Below are 26,520 nucleotides of genomic sequence, written 5' to 3'. Positions count from 1 at the left end.
TCTGTCCTCCTAGTAGCAGCTTGCCTGCCCATGAGATGGTTCTCAAGTTCATTCTGAATCCAGTTTTTAAAAATTAATATTATCAGTAAGACTAAAACCCACTCCCTATCTCCCAGTAACACTTCTATCACTGAGCCACGTGTATTCCCATTTCCTTGCTGATGTTTCTCACCAACTCCAAACACTCCACCCTCACTCCCATTGCCCTCAACAGAGGAGTCTGTAGAAGTCACATGAGTATGTTTGTACTGCACAGTTGTTCTCAGTCTCCTGGTTACAGAGCCTCCATGCATGAATATTCAAATCCATTCCATCATAATGCCTGCATATGAATATAACCCATGCATGTACTCCTGCACACTTAACCATGTCTAGACATAACATCTAGTACAAGGTAAAGGCTATATGAATTCTTATATTGTATTTCTTAGAAAGTGAAAAATGAAAAAAAATCTGTACATGTTCAGTTTAGATGCACAATTACTTTTTATCTAAATATTTTCTACCTGTGTCTGGTTCAATTTGTGTGAAATCTGCCCATGTATCAGAGTGATTGTACATTGTCCAAATTCTTTCAATGCCATGACACACCATTCAAAAGCCATCTGATTGGTGCTATGGATTGAATCCAGTAACTCAACACATTAAACACACACTTTATCACTGACTTATACTTCCCTGTTCCTCAAATCTGATTTTGAGGATTATCAGTGTTTGGTATTTTTTTTTTTTTTTTTTTTTTTTTTTTTTTTTAACACTCAAACCCTCTGTTGTTTGTTTAGCCTTTAGACCATAAAGTCATACCTGGTCCCAAGTGTGTCTTTCTTGCTGAATCTGGGAACTGCCTGCTATCTAGTCTTAATTTTCTGATCTGTAGAATGAGAATGCTCTTAGTAGGTTGCCGTGAAAATTAAATGAGTTTCCTAATGTGTTCAGACCAGTGCCTGGCACAAAGCAGTTATCAATCTTCTTAAGAAGAGCAGGTGTGTATGTGCTCACTCAGGGTAATCCAAAAGACAGCCTTTGCATTTGCTGCAGTCTTCACATTCAGACATTTCATGCTCGGGACTGGCGCTCTAATTAATACTGGTCTCTATATCCTCAGTGCTCAGAGTCCTAAAATTAATTTCAATGATGCAAACCGTTTGCTTTCTGTTTGATGAAAACATGAGCGATGCATCATGCCAGCGAGAATGTGGTGTGCCTCCTTTACTTTTTTAATTGCTTGAGAGTGATTTATGAAAGATCCTGCTGACCATCTCGGGAGTCTGCGGCCATTCCTGCCCACCTCCTAGATCGGGCCCCAAGCGAAGGAGCTTTGCTCCGCCTTTGTTAGAAGATTGCCGGTAGCGTGGGCACCACCTGCAGGTTTGTCGGATTAAGACACGCTGCACATCCTCTGGGCTTGAAGTCTTGGTCCTGGTGTGCCATATTCTCTGAAGGAGGCACCAGCCCTGTGAAGGCCCTCTCTGAGCACTGTGGCGACCAGGAGGGAGGCAAAAGGCTTCCAGCTTACGCTGTTTTCATATTAGAAGCCCGAAGTGTTTATTCTGTGTAAAGTATTATTCGTTCATCATCTCTAGCCCTCCAATTCATCCATTCACTGTACATCTGCTGAACACCTACTATAAGGATTCAGGCATTACGCCGGCCTGGCAGACTGCACTCAGGCAGTACTCTGGTCAGCCCAGGGTTCCATGAGTACTAGTCTGCAGGCAGGTTTAAAGGACCCCTTTAAAAGTTAGACCCCTGCCCACTTACGCTCTCTTTTGCTTTCTCTTTTGTTCTCTTGCTTTTGGTTGGCCACCAGCTACCCCCTTCTCTTTCTCCCTCTCTCCCCCTCTCTCCTCTTCTGTTTCCAGTGCCTCTGTCTCTTCCCTTCTCCCTCACTCCCCTTTCTAAATAAACTCCTCATTTAAGCTCTATCTGCCTGGTGTGTTATTCCCTCCCACCTTGGTCACCCTGTCCTGCTATGGAACCTGCTATGCTCTCCCACGTGGTCCCTTACCTTGGGACCCCACTCACTTGGGACCCTCACTCAGGACCCTCCCTTCTTTCTCCAGCCTTTTATTCTGTAATGAAAGAGCAATACCTACTTTGTCTCAGATGCTGGCTATGACGTAATGCTCACTTAACAGATGTAGACCTTAAGACTCAGAAAGGATGTCTTTCCCAATACCGAAAAGCTACCTTTAGGATGGTCCAATGGACATTCTTAGCTTATTAGGGTTGGTAACACAGAAGTCCAACACCAGTAATACTGGGGCTCTGACTAGTGCAGGGTCCTGTTTAGGACTTTATTTTAGAGGCCCCTGCAAACAGTGTTGGAGATCTTTGGGGGGAAGGCTCCATTTGGGCAAGGTATGCTACTGCAGTTAAAACTGTAGAGACCACAGTGACTTCAGTGCCATCCACTGTCCGCGTGTCCAGGCTGACACACTGACATCCATTGACAGTGTGTCCAGGTTTGGGAAAGTGTCATCAGTGACTTCGAACGAATACTGTGATTAAAGGTGTGCACCCCCATGCCCAGTGTCTGTCACTTTCAGTGGAAACACCAGGGGCAGGTGCAGGCATGACTGTGTACAGAAAGGGCCAGGGGTTGTCTTCATAGCAGTCATCACGGAAGTTAACTCACTCACTGACTCAGTGGCTCAGACTCTTCTCCTGCACGTTCAAGTCATTTCCTACACATTTCCTCCAATGCTCATTGATGTATTGATTCATTTGGCAGCTACATGTACAGAGCTTGATGGGAGACGTGGGGAGCACTTTGGGGAGCACTTTTAACTTATCATCTCAGTACCCCACAGGTTGATCTAAAGCAGTGGTTCTCAACCTGTGGCTCACAAAGCCTTTGGTAAATTTCTCTCTCAAAAATACTTACATTATGATTCACAACAGTAGCAAAATTGCAGTTATGAAGTAGCAAGGAAAATAATTTTATAGTTGGGGGTCACCACAATATGTGGGTCACAAACTCTTTGGCAAATTTCTCAAAAACAGTTACAATATGATTCATAACAGTAGCAAAATTACAGTTAAGAAGTAGCAAGACAAATAATTTCATGGTTGGGTGTCACCACAACATGAGAAACTGTATTACAGGGTTGAAGCATTTGGGAAGGGTTAGAACCACTGCTTTAAGGGGGGAAAGACAAAAGAAAACACAAACAAGGGGTTCTCCTGCTCTGATCCCCCTCCTTCTACTTCCGGTTTCCCCTTTTGACACAGCTCTGATGATCTTGGGGCTGGGGCAGGCCCCACCCCTCCCCCGTGTTTCTTTATAACCCCACACTCAGGCAGGTCTGAGTTGGAATCCCAAATATACCACCTACTAGCTGTGTGACCAGGGTGCAATTTTGCCTGGTTCTTCCTGGCACGCTGAGAATGCCCAATCCTCCCAATGACAGGTTAGAATAAAATGCATGACCTCATCAGCAAAGAACTGGCAGGAAACAGCTGTGGGGAGGAAAAGGGTCTTCAGAGAATGTTCTTGTACATATGTCCCTCTCACATTTGCTCATGACAGATAATGGACTTTCTAGAAGCACACCAGGTTTCTCTGATTGCTGTTTCGATGCTGGGGAAATAAGCCTAGGGCCTCTAACACTGAGCTACACCTGCAGCCCCAAAACTCATTTTAAGATAACATAAATTTTATTTATTATTATGTGGGGGGGCAGGGTTACATGGTACAGCATGCATGTGAAAGCCAAAGGACAAACTTGGTGAAGACTGCTCTCTCCTTCCACCTTTACATGGGCTGGGGATTGAACTCAGGTCATCAGGTACCTACTGAGCCACCTTGCTGGCTCTGAAACTATTTTCTTAAATTACATTTATATACTTGTATATGCATACACTCATGCATGATGTCCAGTGACAGATGAGGGAGCTAATTCTTCCATCTTGTGTATCACCAGGCTTGGTAGGAAGCTCCTTTACCTGCTGAGCCATCCTCCCCCCCCCAAAGATTTTTCTTAAAAAGGTATTTGAAACGCGAATGGCCTGTCATTTTTTTCTAGCAAATAAAAACACCTTACTGTGATGTCAAGGAATGAAACCTAACTGCCCCTCCTTATTCTGAGTCCACTGCTTTGTTTCATATCTTCCCAGGCTTCCTCTGTGAGGGGATATCCATTTCTCAAACACCTGACGCTTTCCCAGTGATACACGCCTCTACCACTGCCTCCCAGGTTCCTTCATGCCCATGGTCAAGCCTATGAGCCACCACTGTATGGGTCCTGCTCTGTATCTCTCATCCACATTTGGGCAGAGACCATCAAAAGGGAGAAATCATAAAAATAGCAACTTATCCCTCAATGTTGCCTGACAACATCAGACACATCTGCCAATCTATTAATTCTGTAACCAGAAGTCCATGGAGACAGTCCACTTGGCGTTCTGCTTTCCAGACATGTGGCACCCCCAGGTGGGTTTCCCCAAATTTCTGGTTGCTTGAGGAAGAACAGGAAATGGCTTTTTTTTTTTTTTCAGACACTTTAGCAAAACTAGGGTCCTTACGGGTGAATGGACTGTCAGTCTGATTGGTCTGTGTCACCTGTGGCCTTCAGTGACGTCCAAATCCCCAAATCCCAGGATGATCCCTTCCTAAGGTACCCATAGTTAAATTTGATCAGAAGAAGCTTTCTTTCTAGAAGCTTCCATAACCCTCTCTACAAGACTCAATCTAGTTGTGATAAAGCCAACTAGAATAGTGAAGGTCAATGGTTTTACATCCTGCTGGAGTCTCTTGATACTCAACAGATCTTCCCCAGGATTTTCTTCTTTTATTATTTATTTATTAATTTATTGAGACAGGATTTCTCTGTGTGGCCCTGGCTGTCCTGGAACTCGCTCTGTAGACCAGGCTGGCCCTGAACTCACAGAGATCCACCTCCCTCTGCTTCCCAAGTGCTGGGATCAAAGGCGTGAGTCACCCCTGCCTGGCTCTCTTTAGCATTTTCAACCTGTGCCCTGCAGAATTAAATTTCACTCCCAGTCCCACCCTAGCCTCTAGGCCACACAGCTACAACCAAGGCGAGTCACAGCAATATTTCTGAAAAGCAGTCGTTTAATAATCTATTTGAACCCAGTGAGTGGGAAAGACTCGAAACATATGTCCCTTTAAGAATACCTTTACAAGAATAACAGACCAGAGGTGTCTCTTCCATGGGAAACCGACATCCCTGTACCCTCACAAAAGTGGGATTTCAACTCATATGCATGCCACACACTTCCCACCCTGTCCCTCCCTGCCCCACCCTCCACAGGTGACAGATTTACACACCAAAGGGACTGGTTTCTGTAATTGGGGAACAGAATGTTTAAAAAAAAGAAAAAAAAAAAAGTCCGTCCAAGTGGCCAAATACCAGAAATAAATCAGGGGCAGTTTACGTACACAACAGAAGTTTTGCTAATTGGAATTCTGAGGCAAAAATTACAAGCGGCAGAGAATCCAGTTACCCATAAGACATTACTCAAGAAAAACAAATCAAAAATAAAAACACTTCCTACTGGAGACTCCCATTCATTACAAAAGTATGTAAGCACTCTCATATAAATGAAGCCCAGGCATGCGGCTCTCTCTGGACATGAGAGCATAGCTCAAATTCTCCACATGGGATTCATGCCTGGACCACTGCCCCTCCCTTTAGGACAAAAAGGGAAGGATGAGGGTGGGGAGGAGGGAAGGGATCCACCTCAGGGGGAAGGAGAGGAGACACTGGGGTGTCCTGGGGCTGGGAACTTGTTGGTATGTGCTCAGCTAACAGGAGATGTCAATGGCAAGTGGGTCCCAAACCCTGGGCACCCTTGGGAGCCTACAAGGTAGAGGTGCAATGAGAAGAAGCTGATCTGCTTCATTCCCCCAGCTAAGGCCTTGGAACCAAAGGTGGATGCCAAGACAAGATCAGTGGTGGTTCGTAGGGAAGGGTGCTTCTGGATTGGACAGAAGTGCACAGACTGTGCTTTACCTGGTCCTCCAAGGACCACCTCCCAGTCACATGGCCCTAACCATGATACTGCAGAATGTAACAGTGTATGTCGAGGGAACTTTGCCATAGTGGGAACCAGCCCCTTCACCAAGAAATGCTATTGCCACATAGCACAGCGGCTGAGGCACATTGGTGGGGAATTCAGAAGAGCAAAGACAACAGAGGAAGGGGCACCAGGCGTGGGGCAAGGGATAAGACCCGGGCTCTAGGATGGGCACTAAGCAATGGGGCACAAGCAAGTTCCAGCTACAATGCCATATCTAGGGGCTTGCCTGCCAAGTACCATTCCATGCCCAAAGTGCCAGGCAGCAGTACCTTTGGGCAGCCTGGTCCCAAGGCTGAGACCTCAGGTTGGCTGCTGGGGGAGAAACTGAGCTGTTAGTGTATTCAAATGGTGGGGGCTTAAAGATTGTCAAATCGTGGCTGAGAGATGCTCTGTGGGGACTCTGGGCTATTCCCTATCCCATGAGGGGTCACCAGCATCTTTGGAGTACCTCCCCATGCCTCACTCCAGTCTTGGGGCTCTGTAGGGAAAGGGACACCATGACTCCAGGCAGTGTTAATTTATCTAAAACATGGGGAAAGAGGTAGCTGTGGAACCTTGTGCCACCCATTACCACCACCACCCTCCTCCCACACACACTGGCCAAAGAAGGCAGAAGGAGATAGGGTGCTGGAGGCGGGCTAGCAGGGTCCCTGGTCCTCAGTCACTGGGCTGGGCAGGACGTCAGTGAATTTTGCCTAGCTGGATCTTCTTCCATGCTTCTGAGGCTGTGAAGATGCAGGAGTCCAGAATGCCAGCAACAGTGAAGGTCCCACCAATGATAGCACAGATCTGCAAGAGGGGGAGGGAAGGCAATGTGTCAGAAACCAGTGCCAAGGAGGCATCAGGCTGGCCCCCTCCTCCACACGAGAGGGTGGGCTCACTCATGAAGATACATTGCCCATGATACTCATTTTGTTTGCCATCTTGTCACCATCAGTATTCAGGGTTCAGAGAAAACCACTTATCACTTGTATCAGCTCCTTTAATACCCAAATGAACTCTCTGGATGAGGAAGGGGTTTATTAACCCATTGCACAGATGAGGAAAGTGAGCCTTGGCTGGGTCACTTTCCAAAGTTCACCAATTAAGCAGCTGTGATTTGAACTCAGGTCTGTCTGGACCATGGTGCCTGTAGTATTAACCTCTACTCTAGGTTTCTTAACTACTTATACTCCTATTTTCAGATGGAGGCTCTGAAATGTGGTACCTCATACCCAAGGTCTTATAATATGCAGGTCTCCTGGGATTGGAGTCTGAGTCTCACAGACTCAGTGTCTGCCTGTGGCTGGGATGCTCAGGGCTGGAAACATTACTACTCTTTGGAGCTGGCATTCTTCCTGCCGATAGGAAGTGAGCAAACAAACTCCAAACAGCAAGGTTACAGCCAACTCTACATCATCACAGGTTGTCCCATGCACTGACAGGTATCAGAATTGTACTCTTCCTCTTGTTGTCACCAAATGTCACTCACTGTAGCCTGGGGGTGAAAATTACCATTGCTGAGGATGGCTGTAGGACGATGAATGTGACTGTCCATCTGTCAGAATGCTCTGCAGCCACAGCACAGATAACACCTATGGGCTCTCACATGGCCTATGACCTCAAAGAATCTCCAGGTGAACCATAGGATGCTGCTGTCTTTTTATTTCTAAGTCCATGACAAACTAAGGAGCCAAAGCAAAGAGGTCTGGGACCACTTGGCTAATGCCACAGCAGATGGCTGAACTGGGGTTCAAAATGTTACAGCCTGTGCTACTTACTTACTTATTCATTTTTGTTTTGAGACAGGGATTCATATAGCTGTGGCTAACTTCAAACTCATATAGCCAAGGTTAACCTTGAACTTGTGATTCTCCTGTCTCTGTCTCCCAGTCACTGGGATTACAGGTATGAAGCACCACCACCAGACTGAGTCTCTGCTCTTAACTTGACAGCTTCCTGCTTCTTTAGCAAGAAATGCCCCCAGATAAATGAAAAGCCTTTGATTTGTGTTAGAGCCCAAAGGTCCTTGTGCCACAGAATACTAGGGAACCAGGAATGTTGAACACAGGGGCCTCCTCAATGGAGGAGATGAAACACCTGTTTTCCCATCCAGAAGGCTGGGAGTGGATAGTTAATGACCTGGTGACCTTTTTGCACTAGAGGCTGCAGCCCTCATCCAACCCCCTCAGAATGCTCATCCCAGGCTCTCCCTCCCTAGACTGTTGCACCTCAAATGGGAATGATTGTTGCCTGGAAACCTTTCGCCAAACTGTACTATTTTAAATACGGTGACAATGAACCACCTGACACCGGACTCCCCGACGTCTGACCCAGGCTGACAAAGTTAGTCTGCACTGGGTTTTCATTCTCATCTCTTTTTGGGTTCGCTTCCCTGTATGGATGGTTTGACTTAGGACTGTCCAACGCCACTGTGGGGCAAAGGCATGTCCACAACCACCTTCTTCCACCTTCAGTACAACGTTCAGAGACCTCCTGCTAGGTGACTTTGACCCATTATACGTGTGATGGCTGGCTATTCTTTGCTGTCTGATTGACTACATCTGCAATTAATTAAAAGCCCAAGCAGCTGGGTACCCCTGCAAGGGGGTACTTTTCCTAATTAGATAATTTGAAGTAGAAAGACTCTTTTTAATCTGTATCTTTTGTGGTAGGGAGGTGGAAAGATTGCCTTTAATCTAGGCCACACCTTTTGCTGGAAGTCTAAATAAAGGACAAGGAAGAAGGAAACGTTCTCTTTGCCTGCTTGCTCTAACTCTTGCTGGCAAGTCCATTCTCTCACTGCCATTAACACCTACTTCTTTAGGATTCTGGCATATACTGAAGACCAGCTAAGACATGCAGCCTTGTGGACTGAACAACTACTGAACTCTTGGACTTTCTGTAGGTAGCAGCCATTGTTGGCCTAGTTCAGTGGTTCTCAACCTTCCTCATGCTATGACCCTTTAATACAGTTCTACAAGTTGTGGTGACCCTCAACCATAAAATTATTTTGTTGCTACTTCATAATTGTAGTTTTGCTACTACTATGAATAGCTTTGTAATATATATAGGATATCTGATATGCAATCCCCAAAGGGGTTGTAACTCACAGCTTGAGAACCACTTCTGTAGGTGGACCATAGCCTATAGGTCATTCTAATATATATATATTTTATATGTGAATACTCATTTTATTAGTTATTTTTTAATAGTTCTGTTCCTAGTAGGCTAATAATGTAAGTGGTCTAAGCCGTGGTATTAGGTAGGTTAGCTGCATTAAACCTGTATTTATTTTATTTTATGTGTATTGGCATTTTGCCATGGGTGTTGGGGCCCCTGGAACTGGAGTTACAGACAGTTGTGAGCAGCCATGAGGGTGCTGGGAGTTGAACTTGGGTCCTCTGGAAGAGCAGTTAGTGCTCTTAACCACTGAGCCATCTCTCCACCCAAATATGTATTTTTAAAAGAACTTTTTGTGTATGTATAATGTGTATGTGTGTGTTCATGTGTGTTGAGTGTGGGCAAACATGTGCCACCCAATTCATGTGTAGGTCAGAAGACAACCTTGGGTGTCACCCTTCTGTTTGAGAGGGGATCTGGGCCCAAGAGCTTCCAGCACTTCTCCTGGCTCTGCTTCCCATTTCAATACAGGAGCAGTGGGATTACAGATGTGTGTAACTGATCCCGACTTCACATGGGTTCCAGGGACTCAGACTCAGGGCCTCCCATTTGCATGACAATCACTTTACCTACCCAGCCACCTCTGAAGCACACACATATAAATAAATAAATAAACAAACAAATAAATAAATGTGTATCTATATATGCACACACACATATACACGTACATATCAGAGGCAGAGTCTCTCTACATAGCCCTGGCTGTCCTAGAACTCACTATGTGGACCATGCCAGCCTCAAACTCACAGAATCCCCCTGCTTCTGCTTTGTAAGTGCTGAGATTAAAGGCAATGAGCCAGTAGGCCCAGCCCCCTAAGTATATTCCTGATTTTGCTATTCTCAGCTTATCATGGAACATGGAAGGCAGCTCCAACATACAAGGAGGAGCACCTTTACTAACAAGTTGTCAAAACTCCATTTGCAACTTAACCTAACTTATACTTTACACAGACACACACTTACACATAGCTACATACATATATATTAAATTTAGGCTTTTTGTTTTGTTTTGCTTTGTTTGAGACATGGCTTTTCTGCATAGTCCTGGCTGTCCTGGAACTTGGTATGTAGACTAAGTTGGCTTCAAACTCAGAGAGATCTGACTGATTCTGCCTCCCAAGTGCTGGGATTAAAGACAGATACACTTTTCCTTTTCTTTTCTTCTTCTTTTTTTTAATGTTGGTTGCTATTCTTACACTGATTGCACAGCTTTGGGTTTGCATCTGTGGACAGATGTGGACTGACATGTTAACTGCCATAGGATGGACTCTGGGAGGCAGTAGCACGCTCATGGATCATTTGATGCGCAGGGGTGGGAAGCCAGAAGGCAGTGAAGGTTAGAAGGACATGCCACATTGGCATTTATTTATCTTTTATATGGTGTTTTCCTGAGATGAGCTAAGCAGAGGTGTGCAAGGTCTAAGACAGAGCGGCTCTGTGTGGACGGCCTCTGTAAGTAGAGCAGCTGGCATTCCAGTAATAACAGCCCGAGAAACCTGAGCAGCCGCCCCCCAGGGAGCTGAGAGGATGGGGACTCGGTGAGGATTATGATGAAGTGTTCTAAACAGGCCAGGCTGCTCCCACCAGCCTCACAGCATGACGCAGGGGCACTCTTCAGGGAAGATGACGACAGGGGAGCTGGTTTATTTCGGTACAGTGGATCAGATGATGGCAGATTTTATACCACAAAATGCTTTTAGAGCTTGGAGCGGAGGGTAGGAAAATGTGACTTAAGTGCAACGGAGCAAAAAATAAAAAAGAAAAATAACCCCTCCATCTGCCTTCATCCACACATAACTTGAAGCCTGGATTCCTATGACTCACACACACCTGGCACCCGGCTGAGGTCTTCTTTCAATGGGCTGGCCCAGGGTAGAGGGAGGCGACATATGCACTGAGGCCCGCAAGTAGATACAGCCTTTGGGGAAACTGAAGGAGCATACAAGCTAAGCAACAGGCCCACTCACAGCGTAAGTCACTGTCAACCTGAAGGTTAAGGGGGAGCTGCAGTGACCTCCCAGTGTATCTACTGACATCACCCAATTCACACATACAGTACAGTGTCTACTGAAGAGGGTAGATTTTGGTGGATTGCAAGAAAGAAAGGAATTCTGATATATTTGGGGGACTTCCTTAGAGCTGAGAAGACCCTCATCCTCAGGGGATACATTATAAGAACCCCCCCCAGGTGTCTGGGACCAGGTAGTTTCAAACTTATTACTTAATGTATACAAAAAACAAAACAAAACATAGTATCTACTAGTTTTTAACAAATTAGGCACAATAAAAGACTAATGATAATAAAATAGGAATGCTATATTTAGTAATATTATTTAAAATCTACAAATCACCTGTTTCTGAAAAATTCCTTTCAGTATTTTCACACTGTGGCTGACTATGAAAACAAGTCACAAGGACACGGTAGCAGCCCACGTTCATCCTCAGAACATACTAGAATGAGGTGGATTAGGTTTCAGGGACAACCAGGAAGTTTGAAGCATGGAGTGTCCTGGAATTGACATACAAAGGGACATGGCAGCCATCAGCACCGGGATGATACCGTACCGGGACTAATTGGGGAAACTGGCAACGATGCTCATCCTTGCCCTGAAAAGGTCAGGACTCTTACATAGGAAATGAAGCCACAAAGCTGCATGAGGGCGTGATGGCTCTTAAAGGTCAACTCCATAAGAGGGTGCAGGTGAAGTTAGAGATGATGCAGGAGGGATGTTAAGAATGGCCCGAACAGAGGTACTGGACACTCAGCATCACCCTGACCTGCAGGGAGAGGCCCAAGATAAACATAAATGAATTAATGTGTACATAAAGCAAAAGGTACTACAGATACTAAACTCCCAGCCGGTTGCTGGCAGCCTCTCTGGGGATGCAGAGGTGAGGTGGGGAGGTATGTACCTCCTCATTACAAGTGACCAGGGCCGGCAGGAGGTAATGTAAGGACTGGGGGATCTACTGGGGCCTTTGCTGATTGGAAAGCAGACAGAACCCATCCTTTGGGACTTGACCAGTGGCTACCATGGAAGTGCCTTCCCAGGCCTCACCTCACTGACAGTCATCCTGCAGAGACACTTCTAGAGTATCTGGAATTCAGTACGTGTTCAGTAAATGACACCAACTCTCATCTCTCAGGCTCCAACCTTGCTGCTGAATGTGGTGATCTCTATTTTTGAGATCCATTTTAACTAGAAAAAACTGAGTAAAATACTACCAGTTATTTATTTATTTTTATGTTATGTACATAGGTGTTTTGCCTGCTTGTATGTGTGAGGTTGTTGGATGCCCAGAAACTGGAGTTACAGACAGTTGTGAACTGCCATGTGGGTGCTGGGAATTGAACCCTGGGCCTCTGGAAGAATAGCAAGTGCTCTTAATTGCCAAGCTATCTCTCCATCCCCCCAGTTATTTCTTAGAGGCTTCTTTCTCAATTCCTTCTCCTCCTGGCACTTTCAGGAAGACAAGTCAATCATGGAAGAACAGGGTGGCAAGAGTCTCTGCAGTTGCCCAAGACTCATGTTGGCCACGGGGCTTGGTAGTCAGCCTAGACCTTAACAGAGGTGGCTGCTGCCCAGGAGGGCATGGCTTAGGAGCGTGTCTGGGAGTACTCATGATGAAGAGCCTCCCTGGACCAGGCTCCTTAGGTCAGATCCCTTTCACTTCCCTAGTCAGGAAGCCCCTGGTGTCTGGCCTGTGTCAACCCTATCACTTGCTTTCTTATATCTTCATGGCCAAGAGAGAGAAGACAGAAGTCACTGATACAGGGCAGGTGTTCAAGACGAATCTGCTTAATAAGTAGATGGTGAGTGAACACAAGAATGAACGAGGAATAGCTGAATGGATTTGAGTGAGCAAAGGAATGGCAGGCTCCTCATTCTGCTCTTAGCAGGTATCTGGGAGCTGGTGCAAGGGTGGGTGTGGAGGTGGAAGCTGGTGAGTAGGGGACAAGTGACAACCTCACCCGTCCCATTGTGACTCCTTCGATCTCCAAGCCTGGGCAGTACAGCCTGGGGTTGCGAGGTACCCAGCTGCTGAGGACACCCTGGCCTCGGAGCCTGTAGAACCTGGCTTAGGTCTTCCTATTGCTGTGGCTCTCAGCCTCTGGGGTCCATGCCTCAGTTTTTCTGCTTTTAAAAACTAGAAGGCTACTTAAGACTACCGTGCCACAGAGTGAGCACCTGTGAGGCACGCAACCCCCCCCATGCCTATGACCTTGGCCCTTGCCTCTACCAGGCCTTAGGATGGAGGGACAACTAGGGTGACAGGACCTCCCTGTCAGGGGAGTGGTGGTCAGGGAGGAGAGCCACTGAGCTAGGTAGGGACACTATGGCCAGAACCTGCTTCTCTACCCTTGTCAGCAGCCCCAGCCCCAGAAACAAGAGCAGGGCAACTGACTTACCTAGGCCCCAGTGTGTCCAAGAGAAGCGATTTCATGATCGCTCACTAGACCACTCCTCTTTTCTGACCTAGCACCTTCCCTCCCAGACCCAACAGCTTCCCAACTCTCTGTGGGGTCCAGAACAAAGCCATATTGCTTGAATATTTAATTTCACTTTGTAATTAAATTTTAGATTACATTTACTTATATCCATAGGGCCGTGGTGCCCACATGGAGGTCCAAAGGCAACTCGCAGAAAGTCAATTCTCTCCATCTATCATGTGGGATCAAACTCAGGTCATCAGCCTGTGGCAAGTGCCTTTACATGCTGAGCTATCATTTCATCGAGCTATCATTTTCCTGTTTTGTAGCACTTGGGCCTCGAGCATACCAGGCAAGTGTTCTGCCCTGGAGTTCACACCCTAGTATAACTTTAGAGGATGTATTTCTTTACATTTTAACTCTGGCTTTCAATCCTTTATGCTATGGAAGGCCTGGGCTAGACAGATGAATTCCTGTTCCACCAAGACTAACATCTTCCTGTCCTTCCTGGGCCTATGTTTACTGCTTAGCGGCTTGCTGTAAGTGCCTACACCACTACTACTCTCTGGAGGGATGGAAAGGAAGCATGGGGGCAAAAACATGAGTGGAAGCCCGCTCTGTGAGTTTGTCCAGAAAGGACAGTTTAGTTCTCTGAGCCTCAGTTTCTCTCACCTACAACTGGGGTGGCTACGAGGCCTCTGTGACCACAAATGCCAGGAACTGCTCATCTTTCCTCATCCAGGCGGTGTGGTTTCAAAGCTTGTGGAAAAGGCACAGTCAGAGGAAATAAATAATGAACCAAGTCTCATCATATGCTGCCGGAGGCAGACAGGCTGGAGCCGCAGATGAGAACACCCAAGTTGAAGAGGCAGTGGTGGTGGGGGGTGGTGCTCAGGAAGGGAAGCTGATGACTGGGCTCTGCAGAGCTTGGGGATGGAAGGAAGGGACAGCAATCTCCACTCAGCATGTCATGTCTTCCAGACTCCTTACTCTCAGCCCCTAACTCAAGGAAAGGCCTGAGGGAAAGTGTGCTTAACTGAAAACTTTCATCTCATTCCCAGCCTACCTCTAAGCCCCTCCTTGGTTGAGCATCTATGTCCTACTCTGGGACAGTGTTCTCTTCTGCCTTCTCATTCAGTTCTTGTGACTCTGCTGCAGAAGGTCACACAGCGACCAAGAAAGTAAGCGCCACCAAATCCAGGTGTGGAAAGCTGGTGTTCCCCCTATAGAACCACCTTGTTCTGACCCCTCAGAGCATCTCCTCTTTTATGGCAAACTTCTAAAGCCTATGACACTTGCTTTCTCCATTCTCCTACAGGAATCTGCACAGCAAATAGCCTGAAATCAGGATTTTTGAAAGCCCTGCTTGTAGGGGTTGGGAAGTTAGAAACTATGTATCACTGGGACTAAAACTCCTTGGATCATGGAGCCCAATCCTTTCCTTTTCCATCCCTTTCACCCCACACAGCCCACTTTAGAGACAGTACGAGAAGCTCCACCTCACTGAGCCCCATTCCCTCCACCTGCCTCGTACACAGCTGTTTGCAAGAGCTGGCTCCACTCAGCTGCACCACATGGGCTGATCCCAAGGCTTCTGTACATTTCAGCCCTGAATGGCAGACTCTGGGCTTTGTTCTAGTGCATCACAGTGGTGACAGCAGAGGAGAGCAAGGCGGGCGGGCGGGCGCACACCTATAGCTCTTGGTTCAGGGAAGAGAAGCAGGCAGAACAGAGAATCTAGGCCATCCACAGGAGGCTGTGAAAGCCACCCCCCTAACCAAGTGGCAAAGTGGTGTCTTTCTTAGCCTTTATAACCTTAGAGGAGTGTAAAACTGTGTGTGCATGCATGTGTGTTTCACACACACACACACACACACACACACACACACACACACACACACCTATATATGTCAGAAGTCAACCCCTAGGGCTATTCACCTTGGTTTTGGAAACAGGGTCTCTCCCTGGTGTGGAACTTGCCAAGTAAGCTAAGCTGGCTTGCCAGTGAGTTCTGAGGAGCCAGCTGTTTATACCAGCAATGGGATTACAAGAGTACACCGCCATGCCCCAGCTTTGTTACATGGATTCTAGGATAGAACACAAGTCTTCATGCTTGAATGCCAAAACATTTTTCCAGCTAAGCTAAAGCATCAGACAAAACCAACCAAATATCCCAACCCCACCCCAAAACCAAAACCAAAACAAACAAACAACCAAAGCTAGGATCAAACACCCAGCTCCCAGCATGCTAAGCATGTATTCTACCACTGAGCTATGCCCCAGTCCTTCTGGTCAGTTTGAAGTTTGTCTCCAATCAACTCTTTGTGCGTCCTCACTTCTTACTACAAAAGGCAGACAGAAACCAAACAGGTATGGGCAGGGGAACTTGCAAACTGTTAGCCATGCAGTCTGGGTGGACACTTAGTTTCTTTTTTATGACTGTGTATGTGCTTACATGGTGGTAACATTAGTTTAGTTTCTGCTGTAGTTATATCAGTGCCAGGGTAAAAGCTACTGTTAAACAATGCTAGTGTACTATACACTATACAAGGGCTTTGTGACTTCTGGGGCCTCTGTTGCTGTAACATTGTTGAGGGCCCTTGTTTGGAAAGGAGAAGATATTACAAAGGTAGGTATGGGGGTCAAGTCTCAGCTTCATCATTCACTAGCTGTATGATCTTTGAAGGAGTTTCTTTACTTCTCCAAGCCTTAGCTGAACTCATATCCAAAACAGAAACAGTAGAGCCTCTACTGAGGTTCCTGGAAGGGTTAAGGGAATAAATACAAAACTGCCTGTAGTAGGTGCTAAGTAAAGGCAGCTACCATCACTTCTCTAAGCAGCTGCCCTTTACACACCTGTGAACACCCGAGTTCACCCATTTACCAGGGACACCATAGTGAATGAGTCATGACACCTGTAGGCTATAACTGGACCCAGCAACTGTGAAGTGCAAGCTAAAGCATGGGGCATTATTTTCCCAGTAAGGAAAGTGTGGGGGAGGACACTGGAAAGTACATGGGTGGGTGGGGCCTACTCTAGCCAAACTCCCTCATCCCAAGGCCCCTAAGTGTCTCTTTAGTTGGAACGGCTGCATGACAATGTTCAATGGGACCACACCATCAGACTCTGGTACTTTCTGGTGGGCAAGAACTGTTAGTCATGCCAAGCCCAATTTGGCACTTAATGGCTTCTGGGTATTCGCTCTCAAAATAAACCATGCATAGGAAGAGATCTGACACCTCAAGTCATTCAATCTGTCACCACTGCCCACTTGACTCTCAAAAGATGGTTTCAGCAAACTGCAGGGGTCGGTATGGAGGGGTGGGGGAAGATGCAGGCAGAGCAAGAGGGATAAGTTTGATTGGGGTATTGTGAGAATCCAGAAGGAGGAGCTTTGGGCAGCCTGGTGCCGGATACTGCAGGGCATGCTCCTTGAAGACCTGTCCCTGAGGGAACCCAGCATCAAGCAGGTACCAGGTACGTGAACAACGCTTCTTTTGGAACCTCTCGCCCTCACTCCAGCCCAGGCGCAGCTGCTCCCCTTCCTCTAGCCATCACATGACAACATCTCAGCCTAAGCCCTTCTTCAGCAGCCCCCTCTGAGGGCTATTTCCAGAGGACACCCACTTGGAGTTTGGAGTGTCACACACAAGTGTTTGATTTTAAAAGGAGAGGATGAGAAGCCCACGGCAGGTGTCGCCACTCTGCTCCAGCCCCACCCACCCTCTACAGGCTCCAGGAGTCTTTGTGCCGCCTGTGTGAGTGCCAGCATCGCCTTCACATCTGCTGCCCTATGACAAAGGGCTTTGAAGCTCCATTATGACGCCATCTGCCGGGAGCCAGCTGGCTCGTGAGCTGACCCTACAGTTGCCACAGCAACCAAGATGGCAGCCTTGGGTCTTCAGAAAACAAGCCAAGCTAATATCAGGAAGTTCCATGGAAGAGTGTGGTTAGCAAGCCTGGGAATTTATGGGGTCTTACTCCAGCAGAGGTGGACCTGACGGGGAGATGGTTGACAAGCTTGGGGCTGAAGGGAGATGGACAAGGGGAGGAATCACATACGGTGAGGAAGATTGTCCCTGTGCTTTGTGGAACAAACCTCCACCTCTTGGAATGTCAATGGCTCACCTTGACCTAACCCTGGGTCCATCCCAAGAAGAGAGCTGTTTGGCCTTCAAAAGGCCACTGGCCTGGTGTCTCAGCACTCACAAGGCCCTTTCCAAGGCAGCTCCCTCCCCTTTGTGTCAGGGCCTTGCAGAATAGATGTGAGGACCTCCTCTCTGCCACTGCAGAACCCAGGAGCAAGGCTGTCGTGGCACAGTGCTGTGTTTGACATGAATGTTCCACACCACTGGGAAGTTCTTGGAGGGCCAGGCTTGCTCAGGACTGGCATGGCAAATTCTAGCAAACCGTAAATGAGGAACGGAAGCTGTTTCATTCCTCAGTCACTTGCCAAGGGATTTTTGATGCTTGGAGGCTCAGCTGCTTCCCAGGAACAAATGGGAACTGGGGGTTGGGGCCCATGCAGGGACCTTCTCAGCCTAGCAGTGTGGTGTGTCAATGGCACCATTGGCAGTACAGCCCCTAGGTCCTCTGAGAACAGGCCACACCTGCCTGGAAGCACAGAGGACATCTGCTTCTAAGTGTTTGGCTTATTCTGGGTATGCAATGGAACCAGACTGGGACAAATCAACACCACATGAACTTAGCATGTACTTGAATGGGGGGGGTATTGGATAAAAGCATTACTTTACAAAGCCCTTGATTTGGAGGTGAAGTTTTATAAATCTCTCCCCATATGTGGATACCTAGTTTTATCCCATTTCCATCTTTGTGGAGAGGAAGACTGCACAAGACCAGGCAGGTAGGATACAATGGGTCTTAACATTATGAGTCTTAGGATTCATTGGTCTGCTAGGAGAAGAGTGGTCCTTAGCCTTTGGCTACTTGCTAGCATGGAGGCCTTTCTATACAGATGCTGATAACCATTCCTCCATACATGGGTAGCAAACCCTTTCCAGCCTGTGTGTGGTGTTTCAGCTCTATGTAGGTGCTATTTGTTCAACAGAGAGTTGGATTCCTGTGCACTCACAGAATGTCAAAAAGCTGTTTTGAGGCTTATCCAAGCCAGGGGCTATGACACACATAGTATCTACCTGCTCTTTTTATCTGTAGAATTTTCCCTTCTATGGTACTCTCTGAGCCTCAGAGGCCTGGGAGGCAGCAAGAACAAAGATCATTATTCTTTTTTTTTTGTTTTGTTTTGTGTTTTTGAGACAGGGTTTCTCTGTGTATCACTAGCTGGCTTGGAATTTTCTCTGTAGATCAAGCTGGCCTTGAACTCACAGAGATCCACATGCCTCTGCCTCCCATGTGCTGGAATTAAACACGTGAGCCATCACTGTCCGGCTAAGATCATTATTCTTATGTCACCGGTTAGAAGCAATGGCATTTCCACAGACACCTCCATGACTATGTGCCTTACAGTGTCCACTCACCCCTCTCCCAGGAACAAGCCTTGATTTTCCCCTTGAGGAATGCCATTCCTCACCACCTTTGGTTACAGAGAGGGCAAGAGACCTAGCCCAGGGCAAGCAGAGAATTAATTCCCTTCTTGGAGCCTGAAGTACATAGTAGGAACTCAGGAGTGGCAAGGAGAACACTGTGCTTTCCAGGCTTTGGCATGGAATTACTGATAAACAGAGAGCTTCTACTACTGTCCGAGAACAAAGCCAGGGCACACAGAGATGAAAAGACTGAAGATGGAAAGAGATACTTGTCACAGAGTGTGTGACTAGATACAGCCAGGCCTGCTGCTGACTCACCACTCAAGCCAGCTGCATCGATCCTGTTTGTTCTGTAATTCTTGACTAACACAGACCCTGCCACAGCAGGAAATAAACCAGCCAGGATTTAGATGCCGGATCTCAACCACCACTAAAAGTATGAAGCTGAGTGAGGGAAGTGGTACTCCTAGCTACTTAGGAGGCTTGTATGAAATTTTCCTGAGCCCAGGAGGATTTCTGCAAGTTCCAGGCCAGCCTGGACTACACACCAAGACCCTATCTCACCTCACCCAAGGCCTTCTAATGTTACATGCATCTTTAGTCCTCAGTGGCCAAATTTGACAGGTAGAGAGGGCAGTCCTGTCTTTCGCCTCTGCTGACTCTGGCTTCCCCCAGACCTCCGGAGCTTGGGTGGAGCAGGCACTGTGACCCACCTGCTCTGTACAAGGGTGATGAATTGAAGGCCAGGAAACTGTACATGTTACAGAAATAATCAGTGTAAAACTAAACTGACCCCCTAATGCTCCCAGACAAGATGGAGAGAAGGAAAAGCAAAGGAAGAAAAGTAAGCAGGAAGAAAGAACAGGCTGGACCCAGGACAGCTGTACCGTGAACGAAGACATGAAAAAAAGAAGTTAAAAGGCATGTCATGGCAGGCAGGCATGCCTTTAATGGTAACATACCCCTTTAATCCCAGCACTCAGGAGGCAGAGGCGGGTGGATCTCTGTGAGTTTGAGACCAGCCTGGTCTACAGAGTTTGTTCCATTACAGCCAGGGCTGCAGAGGGAGACCTTTTCTTAAAAGCAAACAAAAAAACCAAAATAAAACAACAACAACAAAAACAAATGCTGAAAATAATTTCCATGGAGTAACACCAAAAAGAGAAAATCACCAACATCCTGGAGCCAGTAGAGATTTCCCTTAGGAATTAGATGTGCCAGGTGGCATCTCTCAGAACATACCAGCTAGGGGAAATGCCAGGGGTTCCAGAATGCTTCTGGCAAGACTTTTCATCAGTCTGGGAGTCAAAGCCACCTGTGTTCAACTGGGGCCTAACAGCCCTGTCTGGTTCCAGCAAGGAGAGGTATGGGCTGCCCAGACAAGGGAGCCCACAGCAGGTGCACGGCTGGCCCTGGGTGACTTACTGTGGTGATGAACCTGTAGAGTGGTTGCCTTCTCTCTGTGTACTTGACTGTGATGGGGCTGAGGTCATAGCGGAACCAGATGGCAGGGATAATGCGGCCCGTGTGGCTGTAGGCAACATACTCCTATAGGGGAGAAAAGGAAGGCAATGGGATAATTACAAGTAGAGCCAGCCTCAGGTGGGTGGGGCTGTGGACTACAGAGGGCATCCAGGCAGCTTCCTTCTCCCAAGGCCTCAGGGCAGGCAGCCGAGTGGGGCATTTTGGATCCCTTCAGCTGTAGGAAAGGGGGCAGCAGAATTGAGCACAGACCTGAACGGTGGGTGAGATGTAAGAGGGAAGAGGGCTTTGGGCTTAATCTGAGTATTTCTTCTTGAATTATCCAGCAGCATGAAACCTGGTCATTTATTCTGTTGAACACTTTTACTGTCCTGGGATCCCTGGGGTGACAAAGGCCCTTCCTCAGAGGAGGTAAAACCACCCAGCTTGAGGGGAGAGACTTCACGGCTCCACTAACTTCCAACAGTGTTCATGTAGAATGGAGGCGCTCAAGCGCTCCTGTCTGATGTGTGTATGTGACTCATGCAAAGGCCAGGTGGGAGTGAGCTCGCCCACAAAGCAGGGCCAGCACAGAGAACCAGAAAGGTGCAGCGGCTAGCCTGCATGGCTCTTAAGAAAGCACTCAGCAATGACTAAATAGACACCAAGGAGCTAAGGCGACAGGTTACCTTTGGGTCATTCTCATCCCCTCCCAAAGGGCTTGGTTTTACCCACTGCAACCCTAGGGATCTGAGCTGCACAGGGCACTGAAAAGCTCTGAGCATGTCTTTCTTGCTGACAACAAATAGGATGGATGCTGGGGTGCCCCAAGCTCCACCCCGTATGTCCTCAGCACTGATCTTGAGCATCAGGGCTGATCCCATGGACCCCACTGAGTCCTAACCTCCCACTGGATAGCCACTTCCATTCATAGGTCAGTCTGGGGCTAAAGCCACAGAGAATGCTGAGTGAGCTGTTCCAGCCACCAGGCCTTTGCCAAAGTCTGGAGGGTAAGAGCCTGGGGCAGAGAAAACGCCACTTTCCCAGGGGAGAGCTGAGAGAGCTGGGCAACTGAGAGAGCTGAGGGGTGAGAAACAGAATGAAAAACAGCAGCAGTCAGCACCAATCACCCAAGCCTCCTTTGCAGGCCGAGTGTTTTTCTGAAAACATTGCTTCATTTGAGAGCAACCTTGTGAAGTAAGTACCACCGACACATTATAAACAAGTAAACAGGCAATGATGATGAAGCTGGAGGGGGCAATGAGGTCCAAAGGACCCCATGCTTCCCACTCAGATGTGGTAGCACTGGGGGTGGGGAGGGGTCACAATGAGTACAATGGTTTAAACATGTCCCACCCCCTCAAAGTCATATGCATTTGTTTGCTGCAGTACTGAGGGTTGAATCCAGGGCCTTGCGCATGCTAGGTGAGTGCACCATTGTTCCTCTACATCTGTACTTGCATCTTACTTATTTTTTGTAGTTCAACAGACAAGTATAGTTCAACCCGTAAGTATACATTGGTGTTAACTGCAGGTGCGACCTTTGGGAGGTGATTAAGTTAGATGAGGATGAGGAGGAGTGGCAGCGGCAACCCTAGCACTTCTGTGAGTGGAGGAAGATGCTTGCTTCTCAGTTAGCATGCTTGTGTCTCTCCATGCCCCTGCTCACCACTGTGGGATGAGACAGCAAAAAGCCTCAGCATAGGCTGGGGACAATCGCTTTCATTTCCTCTTCTCCAGCTCCATGACATAAATCAAGTCCTATCCTTTACATTATTTCTTAGTCTTCGGATTTTGTTACATCACCAGGGAAGAGAGTAGGCTAGACACTGTCTGTGACGTGGGGAGTGAAAGAAATTAAGCCTCCCCAGGGAGAGCTATGGATTAGAACAGAGGCATCATGGAGAGGCTTCCCAAGTGGGTAAGCCTGGATAGTCCCTTGACAGATGGACAGACTGGACAGCTGGAGTTGGTGAACAACCAGGTGGCTCTGGAGCCAAAGAGGAACCTGGTCCTAATCCCTATGCAGCATCTATGTACTCTGTGACTATCTTTCAGTTGCTTGGTAATCAAATCTGTAAAATGGGACAACAGCACCCAATTCAGGGTAGTCATAGTGTCTGAAAATGGTGGTGGAAGCCAAGTGGTAGTAGCGTACACCTTTAATCCCAGCATTTGGGAAATAGAGGCAGGCAGAGCTCTATGAGTTCGAGGCCAGCCTGGTCTACAGAGTGAGTCCCAGGACTGCCAGGGCTATGCAGAGAAATCTTGTCTTAAAAAGAAAAAAACATTAGAAAAGAAGATGATGATGGAGGCAAGGAGCTAGGTGTGTCTAGTTCCTAAGTACTCACAACATGACAAAGCCCACCCCAACCATGATTATAGTTAATTGAGCTAAACAGCCCATCATTTACTTAGGGTTTGGGTAACCCTGCAATAACAGAAACAGGAGAGTCCTGGTGGTCTGGTAGTCAATTGAGAAACCCACCCACTGGGCTGGGGCAGGATTTCTCCCTATTCTAAGCGCTTATGTCCCACTGGCAGAGTCCTTTTGGCAGCGCTGTTTCTGGAGAGGCCTAAGCCACTAACCGCAGGGTCATCTCATTTCTTTGGCTCTGATGTCCCTGCTTCCCATAAGATCTGTCTGTCTCTTGAAGTGTTGGGATCCTAAGACATCCCCAGCTACCTTGATGTGATTCCCTGGCTGAGCCAGAGCATCTACCATCAATAGGAGCCTGAAAAAACCAGGACCAGTAGAAGCCAGGCCAAAGACATTTAGGGACAGTCCTCTGCCTGCTATTTTAAACAGATAACATCCTATCTCCTTGTTAGAGTTTCTCCCCTGGACCTCGAAGCCTCCACAATGGCAAGGATTGAGTATTTCATGTTTACCTAGACTAGACAACAAGCCTAGTAGAACTACCTACACCCCAACCTCTTTCAGCAGAATGCAAGGGGGCACTGCATCTTCTCTCAGCCAGCAGAGGGCGCAATTGCAATGCTCAGTCCATTTACAGCCCACTCACCTTGTTGGCCACTGTGTACTGGTAGGAGTAACGCTGCTTGCCATTCTTGTCCTCATACACTGTGGGCACAATCTTCAAGATGTAGTCATGGGAAGCCAGGGCTACAGATAGTACAAAACAAGATGTAACAGGCTGGGCACTGCCAGGCAGGCAGCCTCCAATGCCATCCCAAGCTCAAGGCCTCCTAGCAATACAGAGTGCTTTCTCCTCTCCTCTTCTCTGGAATGCCAGGGTCTGAGTAATTGTTTCCATTTGCTAGGATCTCTACATCTACGTTATATAACATACAATATTCAGGGTCACATTCTCACAAACGGGGCAACTGTTAACAAGGGGTGCCGAGAAGGCATCTCCTCCACAAGTCAAGCCACGGACGGATCAGCATGTTCCTTTGAATAAGGGGCCGGGGACATGTTCTCTTTAATGTGTGACCACAAAGAATTATCTAGGAAGAGATCCAGGAAGTGGAGCAGCTCCAGTTTCCCCTTCACCTAGCCTTGAGAGAGACTGGCAGGGCAGGGCGGCATTCCTCACCATCCCCCACCCCCATGGAACTTTCCAGGGAAAGGTGGGAGTCAAGAAAAACCCCATTTCATTGTGGGCACTGTCTGCATGATTTTACTTTTAAAATAACAGGGTTCTGGATTCAAAAAGAAATGGAAAGAATCTTCCAGAAAGAACTACATAAGAACTGATCAATCCCCGAGGGCAGAGGTCAAGCACCCGCCTAAGCACACACTTGGCTGCAGCCCTGGCACCGCAAAAAACAAAAAACAAAAGTCTGGTCAATCCCTCTTCTTTCTCAATAAACAGCTGATCATTCAACCTTGCAATATTTCAACATAACCCTTCTACCGAGCTCTCCTCCAGCCTGGATAGGGGGACGATGCTGAGGACAAGGACTAAGTCACATATCCCTGCCCCCAAACCCTGCACAGAGCCTGGTACTGAGTGGACAGTGGCAAATCTTGTCGAATGAATGAATGAATGGCCAGAAGGATGACTGGACAAAGGCATGAATGGAGAATGGATCAATTAGCCACTGGTAAGTATGAGGTAACTGAACCACAGCTGCCACAGGCTTCCTGGGCAAAGGACTGAATGCTGTGGACCTTTGGGACACCAAGAGAGGTTCTATGTCCATCTTTTTATTCTTTCTAGAACCTTGAGTTGGGAGTCGGGAATCATGAAGCAAAGATAACATGGAAAGGGAGTCTTGTGTGTCCTAGTCCTGGTCTCCACAGTCAGTCCTGTCTTCAGATTGATGCGTATGAGTGGTGGGCACTGAGAGACCCTTTCAGACCCAACAAGCTCACTCCTGCCTCCTCCCGACCCTGATATCTCCCCAGGAATGGACAGCACTTCTGGAATAGAGTTGATACCCCCAGGTAATCTGGGGAAAGCTCAGACTTTAAGTTAAGCCCAGGGGACCCCAATACCCTAGTGGCTGCAATGGCACTAGGGTCACCCCTGGAGACTCCCATGTGAGCTCAGGATCTATAATTAAACTAGGAAGCCAAATAACACCTTGAAGTCCATGTCTCAAATCCCTATTACCCAGGGATGAAGTTTGAAGGAAGGAACGCCTTAGCAAAAATCACAACTGTAATATCTTTTTGTTATTTGCACAAAGCAAAGATAGTCACAAAAGAAAAAACAATGATAGTCACCCTAATGTCCACCCTAATATACGGAAAACCAGTTCACATTCCCATTAAAGTATAACATGCCAGATGTCCCCATGGATTCACACAGGGGCTGCTCCTCAGGGCCAGGTGTCATGACCATCTTCCCAAGTCAACAACACAGAACGGAAGCCGGTGGAGACTGTTTGCTTCATTTGTTCACCTCCTTGTCTCTAGAACTTGGTACTGTGCCTGAGCAATATGCACTTGGTGTCTGACTGCCAGCCATGAGGCATCACAGCCAGTAGCTGCCATATCCCAAGATGTGATTCCCTACCATATACCAGGGGTAACACTAACATCGTTTTCCAAAGTGACCCAGTGAACATTTTTCTTACCTTACTGTGTGTGTGCATGCACACACATGAGCACATATAAAAATGGACGTGTGTGTGTGTGCGCGCATGTGCACCCATGCGCATGCACTTTTTACTCAGCATTCTCTGTAACTCTGGAAGGAGCCAATGGTTGATAGGAAGGGCTGGGGCACAAAGTGGAGGAGGGGAGGGACCAGCTTATTACCCCACTGGCCCCCTATGGGGCTGGTTCCCATACAGTGGATTCTGGTTCTGCCACCAGACTATGGCATCCAAGTGACTACCTCCACTTAGGACAGTGGCAAAGCAGTGATTAACAACAGTGACAGCAACTGGTGTCAGAGCTTGTCGATATTCCAGGGCTTCGATCTACCTTCCCTAGGGACAGAATATTCTCGTCCCTTTTCTGTAGGTCAGGAAGGCTGTGGGAAAGGAGCAGTTCGAGGACATGACCTTGGCTTGTAGCAAGTACCTGATTAACCCTTCTGCCCGTCTGGCTGCTGTGTTCCCATGCCACCTACTGTGAGGGGACTCTGGGGGAGAGGATTGCTCTATGCTAGGATACTCACGATTAGAGGTGAGTCTGTCTGCTCCACCCAGTGCGTTGAAAGCTCCATGAACATTCTGGACCTGCAGAGAAGCACAGTGAGAGATGGTCCCTAGGAGGCTGCTACTACCAAGCCTAGCCTTGATGGTGGGGGCTGGCCAGGGACCATCTGGTCATGAAGAGCAATCTCGCAGGGACTGGCTCATACAAAGGTCTGGGGAACAAGAGATGGTGTAGGCTGGGTACACAGGAGGCAGGAGCATGCTTGTCATTTTAAGCATCCACTCTGTCCTGGCCACTTAGTGTCATCTCATTTATCAACCCTTAAAGATAGACG

The 26,520-nt window shown here is 47.6% G+C and overlaps 1 protein-coding gene across 2 annotated transcripts in view; it reads right to left on the bottom strand.

Annotated features, from left to right (window-relative positions):
• Window positions 1–5,059: 5,059 nt before the first annotated feature.
• Window positions 5,060–26,520, bottom strand: part of Ergic1 (endoplasmic reticulum-golgi intermediate compartment 1) — a 100,421-nt gene continuing 78,960 nt past the window's right edge. For both annotated transcript variants that reach the window (XM_051180999.1, XM_051180998.1), the window contains exons 7-10: window positions 26,206–26,266; window positions 23,635–23,735; window positions 20,573–20,695; window positions 5,060–6,834 (exon numbers count right to left, since the gene is read on the bottom strand). In XM_051180999.1, coding sequence (XP_051036956.1) covers window positions 6,727–6,834; window positions 20,573–20,695; window positions 23,635–23,735; window positions 26,206–26,266 — 393 coding nt within the window. In that variant the 3' untranslated portion in view covers window positions 5,060–6,726. The remainder of the gene's footprint in view (window positions 6,835–20,572; window positions 20,696–23,634; window positions 23,736–26,205; window positions 26,267–26,520) is intronic.

Source organism: Phodopus roborovskii, unplaced genomic scaffold, assembly GCF_943737965.1.
Source record: "Phodopus roborovskii unplaced genomic scaffold, PHOROB, whole genome shotgun sequence".
NCBI classification, from domain to species: Eukaryota; Metazoa; Chordata; class Mammalia; order Rodentia; family Cricetidae; genus Phodopus; species Phodopus roborovskii.
This window is presented reverse-complemented; position numbering and strand designations above follow the sequence as displayed.